An 18510-nucleotide genomic window follows, 5' to 3' on the forward strand; every position below is an offset into this window, starting at 1 on the left:
AGCCTTGTTGGAGTGGGATGGAATCTTATTGTAGTTTTGATTTGCATTTCTCTAATGGCTAATGATCATGAGCATTTCCTCATGTATCTGTTAGCTACCTGAATGTCTTCTCTAGTGAAGTCTGTTCATATCCTTTGCCCATTTTTTAATTGGGTTATTTGTTGAGTTTTTACAGCATCATGTAGATTTTAGAGATCAGACGCTGATCGGAAATGTCTTAGCTAAAAACTTTTTTCCAGTCTGTAGGTAATCTTTTTACTCTTTTGGTGAAGTCTTTGGATAAGCATAGATGTTTGATTTTTAGGAGCTCCCAGCTATCTCGTTTTTCTTCTGGTGTTTGTGCATCGTTAGTAATGTTTTGTATACTGCTTATGTCATGTATTAGGGCTCCAAGCGTTGTCCCTATTTTTTCTTCAATGATCTTTTATCATTTTAGCTTTTATATTTAGGTCTTTGATCCATTTTGAGTTAGTTTTTGTGCATGGTGTGAGGTATGGGTCTTGTTTCATTGTTTTGCAGATGGATATCCAGTTATGCCACCACTGTATGTTAAAGAGACTCTTTTCCCCATTTAATTGACTTTGGGCTTTTGTCAAATATCAGCTGCTCATATGTGGATGGATTTATGCCTGGATTCTTAATTCTATTCCATTGGTCTATGTATCTGTTGTACCAGTACCAGGCTGGTTTAACCACTGTGGTGGTATGATAGGTTCTAAAATCAGGTAGAGTGAGGCCTCCCACTTTGTTCATCTGTTTCAGTAATGCTTTACTTATCCAGGGCCTCTTTCCCTTCCATATGAAGTTGGTGATCTGTTTCTCCCTCTCATTAGAAAATGCTGTTGGAATTTGGATCAGAATTGCATTGTATCTGTAGATGGCTTTTGGTAGAATAGACAGTTTTACAATGTTAAGTCTTCCTATCCATGAGCAAGGTATGTTTTCCACTTATGTAGGTCTCCTTTGGTTTCTTGCAGTAGTCTCTCGTAGTTTTCTTTGTATAGGTCTTTTACATTTCCGGTTAGATTTATTCCTAAGTAAAAAATTAAAAACTTTTGTTCATTAAAAGACTTTACCAAAAAAGTGAAAAGACCTCGACACCCTTTTAATTCAGTACTGAAGTCGCTCCTGAAATTCACCTTTCAGCCAAAGATTAGACAGGATTATAAAAAACAGTAACACATGTAGTTGAACTATGTATATGAGAGTAAATGGACACCCTAGCCCAAAAGTAAAGACGAGAAGGTAGGAAGGACCAGAAAACTGGTCAAATGGAAATGGGGAACCCGAGGTCGAGAAGGGGAGGGTATTGACTGACACATTGCAGAATTGGCAACCGATGTCACAAAACCACTCGTGTATTAATTGTTTAATGAAAAACTAATTTGCTCCATAAACTTTCATCTAAGTACGATTAAAATTTAAAAAAGTGAAAAGACAAGCTATGGGACTAGGAGAAAGTCTTTGGAAGCCTTATAGGTGACAAGAATCTAATAAGCAAAAATATATGTAAAACTTTGACAGCAACAAAAAGACAAATAACCCTATCATAAAATGGGCAAAGGACTTGAATAAACATGTCACCAAAGAGGATATTCAAATGGCCACCAAACACATGAAAAGATGCTCAGTGTCATTAGCCATCAGAAAGATGCAAATCAAAACCAGAGTAAGATATGATTTCACTACCACTAGGATGTCTAAGATTAAAAAAAAAAAAATGTTGGCAAAGATGTGAGGAAATTGGAACACTTATCCATTGCTGGTGGGAATGCAAAATGGTATAGCCACTGTGGAAAATAGTGTAGCAGTTCCTCAAAAAACTAAAAATAGAACTACCATGTGACCCAGCAACTCTACTCCTAGGTATATACCTGGAAGGCTTGAAAGCAGAGACTTAAACAGACTTGTACGCCAATGTTCGTTGCGGCACTATTCATAACAGCCAAAAGGTGGAAACAACCCATACACCAGACAGGTGTATGGATAAACAGAATGTAACATACATACAATGGGATACTACTTGGTCAGTAGGAGAAATGAAATCTTGACACATGCTGCAGTATGGAAGGAGCGTGAAGACATTATGCTGAGAGAAATAAGCCAATCACAAAAGGACAAATATTGTACAACCTCATTTATATAAAAAGACAAGAAAGATACAGATCTATAGGTAAAGATACAGAGACCAAAGTTTGTTAGTGCTTACCAGGGGTGGGAGGGAAGTGGAAAAGGGGGGTTAACAGCGATGGAAAAATCACCTTAAGGGTAGGGCTGTACAGCCGACTATTGTAATTGCTGCCAGTAAGCTGTACAGCTGTAAAAGTTGTGGTTTGGAGGTTCAGGGTCATGGTTTGATGGGATATCCCAATTAATTGGCCTAATAATGTGTTTAGTGCTTCTGTACTACCTCCCAATTCCGTGGTGCAGTGCCTGGAATATTAAAAGCTTGCAAATACCCATTCAAGTCACAAGAATTGGTCTCTTTTCGCCTGGAATAACAGGGAGAAAAGAAGAGTTGGAATAAAAGGAGGATCTAGAATATGTGGCTAAATGCCTCCATGTACAGCTGCTTCCTTTGCCATGAGACTGGAAGAACTAGATGATGCCTCGCTACTGTTACTGAACATTTTGATCAAAAACTCCATAGAATAAATCCTGATTAAAATTGGAACAGAATTTCAACTTCTCATGGACTCTAGACTTTCTGGAGCAATGAAAAGTTGATAAACCCCTGAAACTATTGCCCTGAGATAATCTTTGAACTTTGAACCAGAAATATCCCTTGAAGTTTTCTTAAAACCAACCAACAGTTTAACTAGTAAAAAAGGGTCTGCCTTAAGAATTATGCTCATTAAGAGCTATATGGGACTGAGTTGACAACAACTCAGAAAGCTGGATGGGAAACTTAGGGGGCAGTGGGTTTATGTTAATGAGGGAGGAACATCTCAGAAAAGGAGGATGAGAATGGTTGCACAACTTGAAATATGTAATCGATGTCACTAAATTGTACTTGTAGAAACTGTCAAATTGGTGTATGTTTTGCTGTATATATTAACCACAACAACAGATCAAATAAAATTTAAAGGGGAAAAAAAAAGATCTTTTCATTGTTGATGGCAGAATTTGTCCCTGGAGTGAGTTCTGTAGGTAGTGAGGCCGGATAGGGTGCTTACAGGGTTCCCGGGATTCCAGTGGGAGGGAGAGTAGTTGCATTCAGCATGCCTTTTATATTTATTTTATCATGGCTTTGGGTTACAACAGAAATCCCGTTTGTTTGAAGGTGCTTTAGAAGCCTTCCTGATACTTTTCTTTTTTTCTGGTGGGGGTAGGTCAAATCATAGGTCAAATCATCAAAGACGTAGATTCTGGAAGCCCAGCAGAGGAGGCTGGCCTGAGGAACGATGATCTGGTAGTTGCTGTCAATGGCGAGTCTGTGGAAGCCCTCGATCATGACGGTGTGGTGGAAATGATTAGGAAGGGTGGAGATAAGACTTCACTGCTGGTGGTAGATAAGGAGACGGACAACTTGTATAGACTGGTAAGTAATACAAGGCCACATATTTATGCGTTAAGGTTTGACCCATTTACTCATTACCTCAAACTCTGGTTGAGTTATTACATTGTGCCCATTGCCAAAGGTATTCAGACCAGGACATGGCCTAAATTCAGTTCAGTGGGTGTAGTCAGACCTAAATTTTGACCACTTAGGAAGAAAATTGATTCATAGAATCCCAACTTTCTGGAGGCATTGAGGTTGGATGACCCCTGAAATTATTACCCTGAGGAAATCTTTAAACCTTGAACTGAAACTATCCCTTGAAGTCATCTTTGAACCAAATAATAGTTTAGTCTAATTAGAAAAGAATGTCTGCATTAAGCATTATACTCTTAAAGAATTAGACATACATGATCAAATTGGCAATAGCTATTTGAAAGGCTAGATGAGAAGCTTTGTGGGGGGTTGGGGGGGAGTGAGTTTGTACTAATGATGGTGAAATAGTTTGGAAAAGGTGGTTGAGAAAGGTGGCACAACTTGAAGAATGTAACCAAAGTCACTGAATTAATTGTACATGAAGAAATTGTTGGAGTGGTATGTTTCGTTGAATATAGTTTCACCAAAATAAATGCATAAATAGAAGGGCTAATTAAGGAAAAAGAAAATTGATAAATGCCACAATAAACACATAAGGTATCTCAATAGCACACAGCTCACCTAATTCAGACTAGAAGGCTTCTGAACAAGGTAATATATGGACAGACCTGGAAATAAGAACAGGTGCTAGGTATAGGGGTGATTGCTGGGGCAGGGCTATGAAGTGCTCCAAATAGAGGGAGCAGCATGTAAACTGTGATGGAATGCAGTTCATTTGAAGAAGAGCAGGAACTTCAGTGTGGCTGGAGAAGAAAATGTTATGAGATGAGACTAGAAAGGTAAAAGGAGTTCAGACTTTAGCTAAAGGCAGGAGACATTGTTTTGAGAGGTTAGTGGGAGGTTGAAATGAAGCTGTCCAGTTGTTAGGAAAGAATGTACAGGTCTGGAATTTAGGAGAAAGATTTTGGACTACAGATGGAGATTTCGGGTCCTTGGCATATAGGTTATAATTAAAGACATAGGATTTGATGAGCTCTCTAGGAGGGTATGTGCACTGAAGACAGAACTCTGGAGAATAGATATGCTGAAAGGGGTAGGCAGAGAAGGTAAGTGGTAATTAAAGGAGAAGAGCTTTGGAGGAGGTGAGAACCAAGTAAGGTACTTGGAAGTCATGGGGGTAGACCTCAAGAAGGAGAAGGGAGTAAGCAACAGAATTAAACACTGGATAGAGATTGAATAAGGAGAACAACATGCCTGTTGAAATTAGCCATGATGAAAGCACTGGAAAGAATAGTTTCAATAGAATGGTGGGGGCAAAAGAGATACAGAGTGAATGGATGGTAAGTAAAGACTGAGTATAGACTACTTGTTTGTTTTCAAGATACTTAATTGTGAAGAAGAGGTGGACAGCAGTGTCTGGAAGAGAATTTAAGTTGGGAAGACTTTTTTCTTAAGATGGTAGGTACATGAGTATTTCAGTAGAAGAGAATGAACCAGTAAAGAGAGGTTAAAGATTCTGGGCAGAAAATGAGGCTCCTGAGGATAATCAAAATGACAGAATTGAGATCACAGATAGAAGAAAAAGGAGATAAGAGAGGAACAGGAAAGAAGAGTTGTCACTCAGTTTCATTTTCCCTGAAATAGAACATAGGCTCATTGCTGAGAATGGGGGGTGGGGGTGGGGGGTTAGTAGTAAAGGAATTTAGAGATCCGTATGATTTTGAAATAACTGTCGTGAAGAGTAGGAGACAAAGATGAATAGAACACAGGATTGCTCAGTAAGGCTTATGGTCCTGTTCAGGTTGGAGACCAAGTTTCTACTGGTACCAGTTGATGTATTTAGGTTGCTTAGCCCTGGTATAGGCGTGAAGGCAGACAGCTGGACTGATTCAGGACTGGGAATTATTTTCAGGTGTATAAAACAGGGAGGCCGAGTTAAATGTTGGCAAGAGTGGTTGAAGTGACTGAACATAGGATGCAGGCTGACTAGGGATGTGGAGGTAACTGATACTGGATGGTAGAAGCGTGGAGGGGCTGGGTATCAGGATGAAAGTGGACAGAAGAATTGAGGTTTAGAGTGATGAGCCTAGATAGAGGCCAGAGGGTGAGATATTGGTTCCTAAGAAATCCAGGTGGCTGTGTCCACTATTGGAATCCTGTATTTCACCAAACAGTGGCTTTCATCTTAATAAAAGTAACTTCTGTGGAGTTACAAAGGTAAATATGTGCTTCCTAAAAGGTCCTCAGATAACTGTTCAACTAGACTGAACCTTCATTCTTGTGAGGAATGTATAATAAATAAAATGAAGGTGTCATAAAATCTTAAAACATGCAAATAGTAGCTATTAGGATTAAGAGTTGGTAAGAGGAAGTAAGGTCAGTTTCATACAACTTGGTCTTGGTGAATCTGCATTTCTGCTCCCTTTACTTAAGGGCTTATAAACTGTTTACTAATCCTTTCTAGACTTCTACATGGAATTGATGGAATTTACTGGTCTACAGTTTAAACTCCAATTGTTCCCTATTTTTAAAGTTAGGGCTACATCTGTCTATTTCTAGACTCCTGTTCTCCATAGGAAACCCTGGTGGCATAGTTTGGCTGTTAACCAAAAGGTTGGCAGCTCAAATCCACCAGGTGCTCTTGGAAACCCTATGGGGTGGTTCTACTCTATTCTATAGGGTTGTTTTGAGTTGGAATCAACTCAACTGGCAATGGGTTTGGTTTGGTTTTTGGTTCTCTGTAAGTTTTCTCAGAGCACCAAGAGTAATTCTGCAGTTGTATCTGCAAAATCTTTCAAAAATCATTCTCTTATTACAACAAATTTGAGTTTCTATTTAGCCTTAATGATGATTAGTATGCTCCTTCCGGTTTGAAGAACATTCATCACCTCTAATAGAGAATGGAAACAAACAAACAAAGATGGTATAATGGAATGTACATGGGATTTGGAGTCAGACAGACCTAAATTTGGGTTTAATCACTTAGTGGTTCTCTGGCCATAGGCAATTTGCCCAGCCCTCCCTTTTCTCACTTGTAAACTTGTGATGTTAGTAACTATCTGGCAGGATACAGATTGAATGAAGTCATGAATGCCAAATATCTAGTACCCAAGAAACATTCAAATTTAAGTTCCTTTCCTCCAATCTTCTTTATCCTTTACAGTTTGACAATAACCACCAATGTATTTAGAGTATTGTATTTTTATACCAATGGTTCCCTCCCCTTCGAGATATCTTTGTAAGCAGCCGATGCTAATTTTTTATGGCAACATGTAAAAAAAATTAGCATAGGGCTCTTTAGAAAATATTTAGAGGGGGGAGGGAGCGGCTGGCAGATAAATTTAGAAGGCATGTGTTATTTGTGTAAAAATATGGTATATAGGAAGACCGAAGAATTGATGCATTTGAATTATGATATTGGCAAAGAATATTGAATATATCATGGACTGTCAGAAGAACAAACAAATCTGTCTTGGAAAAAGTACAGCCAGATTGCTCCTTAGAAGGAAGGGTGGCGAGACTTTGTCTCCCAAACTTAGAACATGGTATCAGGACAGACCAGTCCCTGGAGATGGATTGACAGTGGCTGCAACGGTGGGCTCAAACATAGCAACAATTGTGAGGATGGTGCAGGACAGGGAAGTGTTTACATTGGCCAAGCAGTTAAGTTGGTTTCTAAGAGTAGCTGCTTCATTTCTTCTCCCATGTTGTATATATAGTCAATATTTAATTTACTTAGTGCCTTGGAGCCACCTTCTATTTGGTCATATGCCAATCTTAGGTCGTTTTAGACATCAACTAATTGGGAGAAAAGGGTATCACAGTGATTTACTCATTAATATAAGCTACGAGAATGGCTAATTAGATTAAGACACTTGAGTAATCTGTAAGAATTTGATTAATATTCATGTTTTTTTAAAATTAATAATTTATGTTGATAGTATCCCAGGGTAAGAATCTTTGGAAACTTCTAAAAGAACATGCATTTTAAAATACCTATTTTCCTTTTTTCTCTTGGCTGTTAGAACATTCAAGAGGTTATACTCATTTTCCCAGAGCATGGTTTCTAACTACAAACTGGTTCAGGCTTATAATTCTTCAGAATTTTTATTTTCACCCTCAAAGGAAGAATCTGCTCATGTCTCTTCTATATCAGCAATGGAACAAATCTTCCACTTGCTAACCTCTAATACTGCATTTTTTATTATTTCTCCCTTCTTGAACTCTGTTTTCTATCTGGAATTACTATCACATGGACCCTCCTCATCCTGTGTTAATGAGCTTTTACCTTTTCAAGTAGGGAGACTAGCTGGCATTGACAGCCCATATGGTAACAACTTTGGGTAGGACAAGAAACCTAGATTCCACGCCAAACTAACCCTCACTGGAACCCTCCCTCATTGGAACCCTCCCTCCTTGTCCAGCCATGCCTTTGGAATCTCAAGATTACATGGACACTGTCAGCAACATCTGTTCACAACTCACAAGCAAGTTCATTACCCCTACTGTTTTATTTGTCCTTTTCATCTACCAAGTAGTACCAACTCAGATGGGAGTTTTTCCTGTGAGATGGAAAATTGAAAGATTTTATGTGTCCAGTTCTCAGTCTACTACATTATCTATTAGAATTTCATTACTATTTGTTTCTTGATTAAAACATAACTCTAGTACAGCAAGACACAGAAGGAAGAAAGAGAAAGATGAGAGTAACTTTCATTTGCCTTTAAGTTACCATCTGTCTTGCTAGGTGTTGGTCACAAAGATGAACAAGGTGGACGGTTCTTGTTCTATGCTATATACAATAGAAGAATCCAAAGGTACATGAATGATAGAGTGAGAAATATTATAGGGAGGAGTAGTAACCCATTTTTATAGGTTAGGAAACTGAAGCTTAGACTAAGTGATTTGCTAAAGTTACCCACCTTAGAAAAGAGTGAAGCCTGTATTTGAACTCAAGTTCTTGGACTCTTAATTCATCATACTGTACTACCTTCTAGCAAGATGTTTTGATTAGCTATTTCAAGATACTTATGTAGACAAGATTAAAGTGTGACCTAGATGCTAGAAAATTAATAGATTTTTAGCTAGTTGAACCACCATATCTAAAGAATTCTTGACATTAGAACAATGTCAACCTGAACAGACAACTCTAATGGCATGCTACTTGTTCTTGTCCTAAGCTATTTTATCATCAAATTTGGGTGGAGACATGGAAAGCAAGTTAACATACTTTGAGATGACCTAAGCACTGATAGAAAATTAATTTACTGGAGAGTATAATATTCCTAGTGCTCCTTGGAAGGGAGGATGGCGAGACATCATTTCACGTACTTTGGACATGTTATCAGAAGGGATCAGTCCCAGAAGAAGGACATCATGCTTGGTAAAGTAGAGGGTCAGTGAAAAAGAGGAAGGCCCTTGATGAGATGTATGGGATATAGTGGTTGCAACAGCGGGCTCAAACATAACGATTGTGAGGATGGTGCAGGACAGGGCAGTGTTTCATTCTGTTGTACATAGGTCGCTGTGAGTCAGAACCAACTTGATGGCACCTAACAACAACAGCAACAACAATATAATATTCAAAATATCTAGTCATGATAGTCTGAACTAACACAACTAAATTTAAACAGGAATAAACTTTAGGTACTATAGTAATTTGAAAGTAAATTAATACCAAATGGTGAGACCTGATCCGATGATTTAGCAAAAGATCAGAAACTTGGTGATAAGTAGTTGCCTTCACCCAAAAAAGGCAAATTAAAATTGCATTAATTGACATTTGGTTTCTGGAGATGATTGTCTTACTGTACTGAGTTGGTAAGACTGTACTTGGAATTACTTGGGTGAGTTATCCTTTCTGTGCCTCAGTTCTCTGTTGTAACATGGTGGTAGCTAACTGAAGGGTGGCAATGAGGTTTGAATGAGTTGGGGTGTTCAGAGTGATGCCTGGCACACATAAATGCTATGTTTATTAATTAGTTTTAGGATTTAAAACTAAAACCAGTTCTGGGAACCTCATTTTAAGAAGGCCAGTGATCAGAAAGGTAACCAGGGCAGAGGTTTTGGAAGACACTATGTGAGTGTTTTGCTTAAAAAAGCCTAGGTTTGGGGAAAAAAGGAAAGCATTTTCAAGAATTTGAAAGACTATCATGTGTGTGAGGACTAGACTTATTTTTGATGTATTCTATGGGCAGAGCTTGACCAAACAGATAAGCCACAGGGAGCTAGCTTTTAGTTTAAGAAAAGCTGAAGCTGCAAGCAATGGGATGAGCCATTTCTGCAAAGTGGCTAGCTCCCATTTGATGGATAAGGTTAAGGAGAAGTTGGAAAGTCACCGCTCAGGCTGTTGAAGGGGGATTCTGGCAACAAGTCCTTTCTAACTCCACCTGACCTTATGATAGGATGATCATAGTGGTCTATTTTTTTTTTTTTAATTGTGCTTTAGATAAAGGTTTACAGAGCAAATTAGTTTCTCGTTAAACCATTAATACACATTGTTTTGTGACATTGGTTGCCAACCCCATGGTATGTCAACACATTCCCTTCTCTACCTTGGGTTCCCCCTTACCAGCTTTCCTGTCCCATCCTGCCTTCTCGTCCTTGCCTCTGCCCCTGATGTGCCCACTTAGTCTTATTTCATTTTTTGGGCCTGTCTAATCTTTGGCTGAAGGGTGAACCTCAGGAGTGACTTCAGTATTGGGTTAAAATGCTGTCCTGCAGCTATGCCCTAGGGGTTTCTCCAGTCTCTGTCAGAACAGTAAGCCTGGTCTTTTTTTTTTTTTTTTAATAATTTTTATTGTGCTTTAAGTGAAAGTTTACAAATCAAGTCAGTCCTCTCACACAAAAACCCATATAATACACCTTGCTACACACTCCCAATTACTTTCCCCCTAATAAGAAACAGCCTGTTCTCTCCCTCTACTTTTCTCTTTTCATGTCCATTTCGCCAGCTTCTAACCCCCTTCACCCTCTCATCTCCCCTCCAGGAAGGAGATGCCAACATAGTCTCAAGTGTCCACCTTGATCCAAGAAGCTCACTCCTCACCAGCATCCCGCTCCAACTCATTGTCCAGTCCAATCCATGTCTGAAGAGTTGGCTTCGGGAATGGTTCCTGACCTGGGCCAACAGAAGGTCTGGGGGCCATGACCACCAGGGTCCTTCTAGTCTCAGTCAGACCATTAAGTCTGGTCTTTTTATGAGAATTTGGGGTCTGCATCCCACTGCTCTCCTGCTCCCTCAGGGGTTCTCTGTTGTGTTCCTTGTCAGGGCAGTCATCGGTTGTGGCTGGGCACCACCTAGTTCTTCTGGCCTCAGGATGATGTAGACTCTGGTTCATGTGGCCCTTTATGTCTCTTGGGCTCGTAATCGCCCTGTGTCCTTGGCGTTCTTCATTCTCCTTTGATCCAGGTAGGCTGAGACCAATTGATGTATCTTAGATGGCTGCTTGCTAGTATTTAAGGCCCCAGTTGCCACTCTTCAAAGTGGGATGCAGAATGTTTTCTTAATAGATTTTATTATGCCAATTGACTTAGATGTCCTCTGAAACCATGGTTCCCAGACCCCTGCCCCTGCTATGCTGTCCTTCGAAGCATTCAGTTTATTCAGGAAACTTCTTTGCTTTTGGTTTAGTCCAATTGTGCTGACCGGCCCTGTACTGTGCGCTGTCTTTCCCTTCACCTAAAGTAGTTCTTAACTACTACCTAATTAGTGAATGCCCCTTTCCCACTCTCCCTCCCTCCCCCCTCTTGTAACCACAAAAGAATGTTTCTTCTCACTTTGAACTATTTCTCAAGTTCTTATAATAGTGGTCTTATATGATATTTGTCCTTTTGCAACTGACTAATTTCACTCAGCATAACACCTTCCAGGTTCCTCCATGTTATGAAATGCTTCACAGATTCCTCACCGTTCTTTATCGATGTGTAGTATTCTATTGTGTTAATATACCATAATTTATTTATCCATTCATCCATCGATGGGCACCTTGGTTGCTTCCATGTTTTTGCTATTGTAAACAGTGCTGCAATAAACATGTGTGTGCATATATCTGTTCATGTAAAGGCTCTTATTTCTCTAGGATATATTCCAAGGAGTGGGATTGCTGGATCGTATGGTAGTTCAATTTCTAGCTTTTTAAGGAAGCACCAAATCGATTTCCAAAGTGGTTGTACCATTTTACATTCCCAGAAGCAGTGTATAAGTGTTCCAATCTCTCCACAGCCTCTCCAACATTTATTATTTTGTATTTTTTGGATTAATGCCAGCCTTGTTGGAGTAAGAAGCCGGGTCTTTTTTTGTGAGTTAGAATTTTGCTGTACATTTTTCTCCAGCTCTATCTGGGACCCTCTGTCGTGATCTCTATCAGAGTAGTCAGTGGTGGTAGCTGGGTACCATCTAGTCGTGCTGGGCTCAGTCTGGTGGAGGCTGTGGTAGTCATGGTTCATTAGTCCTTTGGACTAATCTTTACCTTGTGTCTTTGGCTTTTCTCATTTTCCCTTGCTCCAGATGGGGTGGGACCAGTTCAGTATCTTAGATGGCAGTTTTGGTTAATACAAATGAGAACTTTGATCTAAAAAGATATCTGCCCTCTACCTCTCTGCCCCATCCTTGAAAGTAAGCTCCATGGGGAAAGGTGTGGTTTGGGTCTTTGAGATATATCAGTTAATAAAATAGACAAACACCCAGAACAGTTCCTGGCACATACTAGACACTCAAATATTTGAATGAAGGATGAATGAAAACTCATTGTTTAAACTTAATGTCACTGAAGTGACAGCATTTAACTTTTACTTTATATAAAGTGTTTAAACCTTACTGTTGCTGTATTTTGCCTCAAGATTAGCTGCTGCAGTTAGATACAGTTGATTTGCTTATTGGTAGCATTATCAGCTATTTTTGCATTGTAATAAGTTACTTTGATGTACTTCTTTCTTTAAAATGTAAGAAGGTATCAGCGTAGAACTTTGCAAATGTATCACTGAAAGGGTCTGAAGGTAGTTGAATTGGGTAGCTAGGAGGTTGTGAGCTGGTGCTATTCTCATTTAGAAAGGAAGGAGATGTGGTCTTGTGGTTAGCAAGACAGATGATAGCTAAGAGGCCCCAAAATCTAATTTTACCCAGGCTTCCTGAACAGTGTGATTGGGGGCAGAGCATACACTGAGCTCATCTTCAATTGCTTGATTTTCTATTTATCATCTAGTGAATGTTCTGGACACTTGTGGACAGCAATTTAACTGCTGATCCAGGATCTTGCCATACCCACATCTATGCTTCTAACCCTCTCAACTAAAACTCACAGCCAGCTGAGCTCTTAAGCCTATTAAAAAATTCATATTTCCTGTTTTATGTTTCTATATTCAAGACCATTGCCATATCTGTCTTTCTCATTATGGATGGTCTTGGAATTGAGATGGATTAAAAATATTTAAAATTGTTAGGAAATTTGGCTTAACAGAAGAGCCAGCTAATTTATTATAATAACAAATAGTAAAATAAACTGAGTACAACAGATGCTGGGGAATGGAGAGTTAAGTGGCAGAAGATTGGAATTATCTTTTGTTACCATACATGATATGATAGCTGTTAATCGCTTATCCCCCGTTAATGACTGTGTACCCAATAGGTCTCTTCTGATAGCTCTGAGTCTTCAGAAAGTGATTAAAAAAAAAAAAAAATCTTTTGTTTCACTTTCTGTAATGTGTTTGAACTCTGAGGGGAAAGTACCAGAAGAAACTACTTCGCGTCAGATACTGGGCTAGTCACTCAGATGTGCATGGTCTCCCAACAGGGAGATTACCTGTGGATTGTTCGGTGACTCGCTTACTACTGCAGAGTCAATAGAAACTACCAATTCTGTTAATCATCTTTTTTGGATCCTGGTACAACATTCTATACTGCTTTTTCATGTATATGTGTGCATTTGTGTATGTGTCTATACATCTCACTGTATAACCAAGCTCAATATTCTTTTTTAGACATTTTGTGCTCATGATAGGGGAGCCCTGGTGGTGCAGTGGTTGAGATCTGCTGCTAACCAAAAGGTTGGCAGTTTGAATCCACCAGCTTGTCCTTGAAAACCCTATGGGGCAGTTCTACTCTGTCTTATAGGGTCGCTATGAGTTGGAATCGGCTCCACAGCAATGGGTTTGTTTAGGTTTTGTGTATAACTCAGCTCAATCTTCTATTAGACCTTTTCTGGTTAGAATAGTAGAGAAAGGTTAAAGTCCATAATCAGTTGTATCCAGAAGAGGCATGGAGTGTGTATGGATATCACCTTGTAAATTAAACCAGTACATCTGATAAAGTAGAACTACTCATGCTTACAATTTAGGCAAACGTTTTTTCTTTATTTTCAAAAGGCTCATTTTTCTCCATTTCTCTACTATCAAAGTAATCAAGAATTGCCCAATGGTTCTGTCAAGGAAGTTCCAGCAACAACTCCTGCTTCTCTGGAGGTTGAAAGCACCTACTCCTCTGGAGGCTCTGTAAAGGAGGTTCCAGCAACAACTCCTACTCCTCTGGAGGTCGAAAGCTCCTACTCCTCTGGAGGTTCTGTCAAGGAGGTTCCAGCAACAACTCCTGCTCCTCTGGAGGTCGAAAGCTCCTACTCCTCTGCAGGTTCTGCCAAGGAGGTTCCAGCAACAACTCCTGCTCCTCTGGAGGTCGAAAGCTCCTACTCCTCTGGAGGTTCTGTCAAGGAAGTTCCAGCAACAACTCCTGCTCCTCTGGAGGTCGAAAGCTCCTACACCTCTGGAGGTTCTGTCAAGGAAGTTCCAGCAACAACTCCTGCTCCTCTGGAGGTCGAAAGCTCCTACACCTCTGGAGGTTCTGTCAAGGAGGTTCCAGCAACAACTCCTGCTCCTCTGGAGGTTGAAAGCTCCTACTCCTCTGCAGGTTCTGCCAAGGAGGTTCCAGCAACAACTCCTGCTCCTCTAGAGGTCGAAAGCTCCTACTCCTCTGGAGGTTCTGTCAAGGAAGTTCCAGCAACAACTCCTGCTCCTCTGGAGGTCGAAAGCTCCTACACCTCTGGAGGTTCTGTCAAGGAGGTTCCAGCAACAACTCCTGCTCCTCTGGAGGTCGAAAGCTCCTACTCCTCTGCAGGTTCTGTCAAGGAGGTTCCAGCAACAACTCCTGCTCCTCTGGAGGTCGAAAGCTCCTACTCCTCTGGAGGTTCTGTCAAGGAAGTTCCAGCAACAACTCCTGCTCCTCTGGAGGTCGAAAGCTCCTACACCTCTGGAGGTTCTGTCAAGGAGGTTCCAGCAACAACTCCTGCTCCTCTGGAGGTCGAAAGCTCCTACTCCTCTGCAGGTTCTGTCAAGGAAGTTCCAGCAACAACTCCTGCTCCTCTGGAGGTCGAAAGCTCCTACACCTCTGGAGGTTCTGTCAAGGAGGTTCCAGCAACAACTCCTGCTCCTCTGGAGGTTGGAAGCTCCTACTCCTCTGCAGGTTCTGTCGAGGAGGTTCCAGCAACAACTCCTGCTCCTCTGGAGGTCGAAAGCTCCTACACCTCTGGAGGTTCTGTCAAGGCTCCAGCAACAATTCCTGCTCCTCTGGAGGTCGAAAGCTCAGATACTACAGAGGAAGTAGATCAGAAGCCTAAACTCTGCAGGCTGGTTAAAGGTGAAAATGGCTATGGCTTTCACTTAAATTCTATTCGGGATCTACCAGGCTCATTCGCCAAAGAGGTATGGTAATCTGGTTCCAGCAGCCCAACTAACACAGCTAATAGCAGAGAGGGCACAATGAGAGTCTCTTCTCTCACCTTGGTAGTAGAGCGGTTAAGTGCTACAACTATTCACTAAAAGGTTGGCAGTTCGAATCCAGTAGGTGCTCCTTGGAAACTCTATGGAGCAGTTCTACTCTGTCCTATAGGGTCACCATGAGTTGGAATCAGCTCGATGGCAACAGGTTTTTTTTTTTTCCCCTCCCACCACTGATGGCACAGTGAAAGTTACTTTGAGGTCATTATTTGGTCTTACTCGGACTCAGATTAATCTGTCATGGGCCTGTACCTTTTAGTTAGCTACTAGCACATGCCAAGTTCACATCTTTATTTCCCAAACATTTGTTCTACCTAATTGTCTCTCTAGATATTTTCAAATCAGAGTGAGTTAACATGACTCTAGCTGACAGTCACTATCAACCCTGAAGGGAGTGACACTTCTTTACTCTGGCATTTGGCATAATGCCCCTTCCCTGTAGAGATCTAGAGAGAGGCTCAAGCTGGGAGTGAAAAAGGGGGTCTATAAAACCTACTGCCTGCAGCCCAGGAGACACACAGTATGATATTCAACTACTGTTTGTCACACTCCTCATTTGAGTATGTGAATTAACATTAGAGTACCTTTCTTCTGTACCTCAAAGGAAAATAACATGGTTAAGAATAAATTCTCAAATGAACTCTCATCTATCTCCTGAAGGGAAGCTAGTCTATGCCCTCATCTGTGTTTGGAATTAACTCAGAACCTCTGTTCACAGGTACAGAAGGGCAGCCCTGCTGACCTGGCCGGGCTGGAAGATGAGGATATCATCATAGAAGTGAATGGGGTCAATGTACAGGATGAACCCTATGAGAAGGTGGTGGACAGAATCCAGAGCAGTGGGAAGAATGTCATACTCTTAGTCTGTGGAAGGAAGGCCTATGATTATTTCCAGGCTAAGAAAATCCCTATTGTTTCTTCCATGGCTGATCCATTGGATGCTCCTCCTGATTACAAAGAAAAAACACTGGCAGAGTCAGAGGATGACTCTCACACAGCAAAAGAACGAGTAAGCCAGTGATACATTTCTTTTAGTGATCTAACTTCCCAGAGTATGGGAAAGCCTTGAATAAGTGTGCCTCATGTCCGTGTTTACCACAGATTTCCTAAAGTACTTGAAACTGACAATGGAAAGATAGGCTTAGGCAAATTAATTTATTATCTTTGTGCCTGAGTTTCCCCCTCTATAAAACAGGTATAATTTGTAGGGCTGTTAAGAGGATTATATTAACTAACACCATTAAAAGTGTTTGGGATGGTGGCTGGTTCATTGTAAACATGAACAATATTGAAGACAGTATTGTTTAATTGGCAGGTATTAAAAGTTTTAATACTAGGAAAAACTAAGCATTATAGATATTTGGATTTAGATAAATTCCCTTGGTAAGCCTCAGTTTTATATTTTCATCCAATTTCTTTTCATAGATGAACTTTAAGTTCAAAAGTGAACTGACTTATCCAAGTTCATAAAGGAATTTATGGCAAAGCCATAAATTAACTCAGTATTTTTTTTAGTACATTAACTGTACTGAATGGTGGTATAAATAACATACTGATTTTTATGAGGACATACACTAGCTATTGACCTTATGCTTTGAATTGCTTAATGAAGAAAGTATTCAGTTGTCTTTTAAAAATCCTGTAATATACCTATAGGAAGTCAGTTATAGTATTATGCTTGTTGTAGAGAAAAACATATGTAGGCAGTAAGAAATTTGTTAATGTGTCAAACAGCAAGTTGGAAACCAAGTGTAGAATTCTGGTCATCTGGCTTCCCGTGAGTGCCTCTGCTCCCGAACTTGAGTCACGCAGCTCTAGACTGTACATCTCCTGTGTGTACTCTTTAGCACTTACAACTCCTTTGTTATCTTCTGCACAGGCCCACAGTACAGCCTCCCATTCATCTTCCAGTTCTGAAGATACAGCCATGTGATGAGAACAAATGATGATGGCATTGGCTGGTATGTTTAATAGGAATCTGTTCTCAGAGAATGAGCTGCCACCTGTTTTCTGTCTCTGTTAGAGAACTCTGGAAACCCAGTTCTTCTGTGATTGTCTTCTGTTGTCATTTGTTTTATGGGTGACTACTGCAGATGGTTTATTTATGGTCAACATTTGTGATCTTTCAAGCTTCAGTGTAATTACATTCCCTGGTATGATGATACCTCTCACTGCTATAGGCTCCTTGAGCACCAAATATCATTCATAAATCTGTATATGTGAGAGCTAATTAAAGCCTGAGCAGAGAAGCCTGTTAAAATTATGCTTTCATAAGAATGTTTTGGTTGCTAGAATAAATGTCACTAAAAATGCCTTTTGCCTTTGTGTGAACTTCCTCTGTTAGCTGATATGACCTTAATAGTGCTTTTGATTTTGGTAAACTTTTTATGCTTTAACCTTCATTTGTTCTCATGCCTTTAGAAACCCAAAGGCATGAAACAGAATGAAACCTCAGTAATAAAGACATCCCAGTAACACAGTGTCAGGATTTTCTAAAATTGCATATCTAAGTGTACTACAAATTTTCCAACATCTTCCTTTTCCGGATTGTGCTGTGATGGATTGCTTTCATATGGCCTTTCTACCCATGGTCTTGTAACTACCACCAAAAGATCGGGTGGGACTATGCAAGTAAGGTGCTTGTGGCCCAACAAGTGGACTGGACCGCTTGCTAGTAATACAAATAAGGTGCACGGCACCCTTGTAGGAGTGGGGCCATGGAAATAAGGTGTACGGAACCCTAACGAGGAGATTGATCGGTTTGCCATTCCACTAGGCTTAAAGTAAGCCATCCCAGAGGCAGAAAGGGGGGACCTCACTACCACTAAGAAGAAGAGGCAGGAGTGGACCTGGACCTGGAGTCCCTGTGCTGAGAACCTTAGACCCAGGAGACAGAACTGTAACACCAGAGACGGAATGAGATGAAGAGAAGCGGCAGCAGAGAAATGGCAGCAGAACTGAGACTGGCACAAGCTGATATGGTGGGAACCTGGCCCACGGATTGCGGCAGTTATGCTGGGGGAGCTGACCCATGGAGTGAGAGAGCTGTGTGCTGTCTTAGTTACCTAGTGTTGCTGTAACAGAAATACCACAAGTGGATGACTTTAACAAAGAGAAGTTTATTCTCACAGTAAAGTAGGTTAGAAGTCCAC

At 40.5% G+C, this 18510-nt stretch overlaps 1 protein-coding gene across 1 annotated transcript in view; it reads left to right on the forward strand.

Annotated features, from left to right (window-relative positions):
- PDZK1 (PDZ domain containing 1) overlaps window positions 1–17890 on the forward strand; it is a 29841-nt gene extending 11951 nt beyond the window's left edge. The window contains exons 5-8 of the mRNA XM_064282346.1: window positions 3345–3541; window positions 13958–15283; window positions 16077–16367; window positions 17238–17890. Coding sequence (XP_064138416.1) covers window positions 3345–3541; window positions 13958–15283; window positions 16077–16367; window positions 17238–17291 — 1868 coding nt within the window. The 3' untranslated portion in view covers window positions 17292–17890. The remainder of the gene's footprint in view (window positions 1–3344; window positions 3542–13957; window positions 15284–16076; window positions 16368–17237) is intronic.
- Window positions 17891–18510: the final 620 nt, after the last annotated feature.

Source organism: Loxodonta africana, chromosome 3 (assembly GCF_030014295.1).
Source record: "Loxodonta africana isolate mLoxAfr1 chromosome 3, mLoxAfr1.hap2, whole genome shotgun sequence".
Classification (NCBI taxonomy): Eukaryota; Metazoa; Chordata; class Mammalia; order Proboscidea; family Elephantidae; genus Loxodonta; species Loxodonta africana.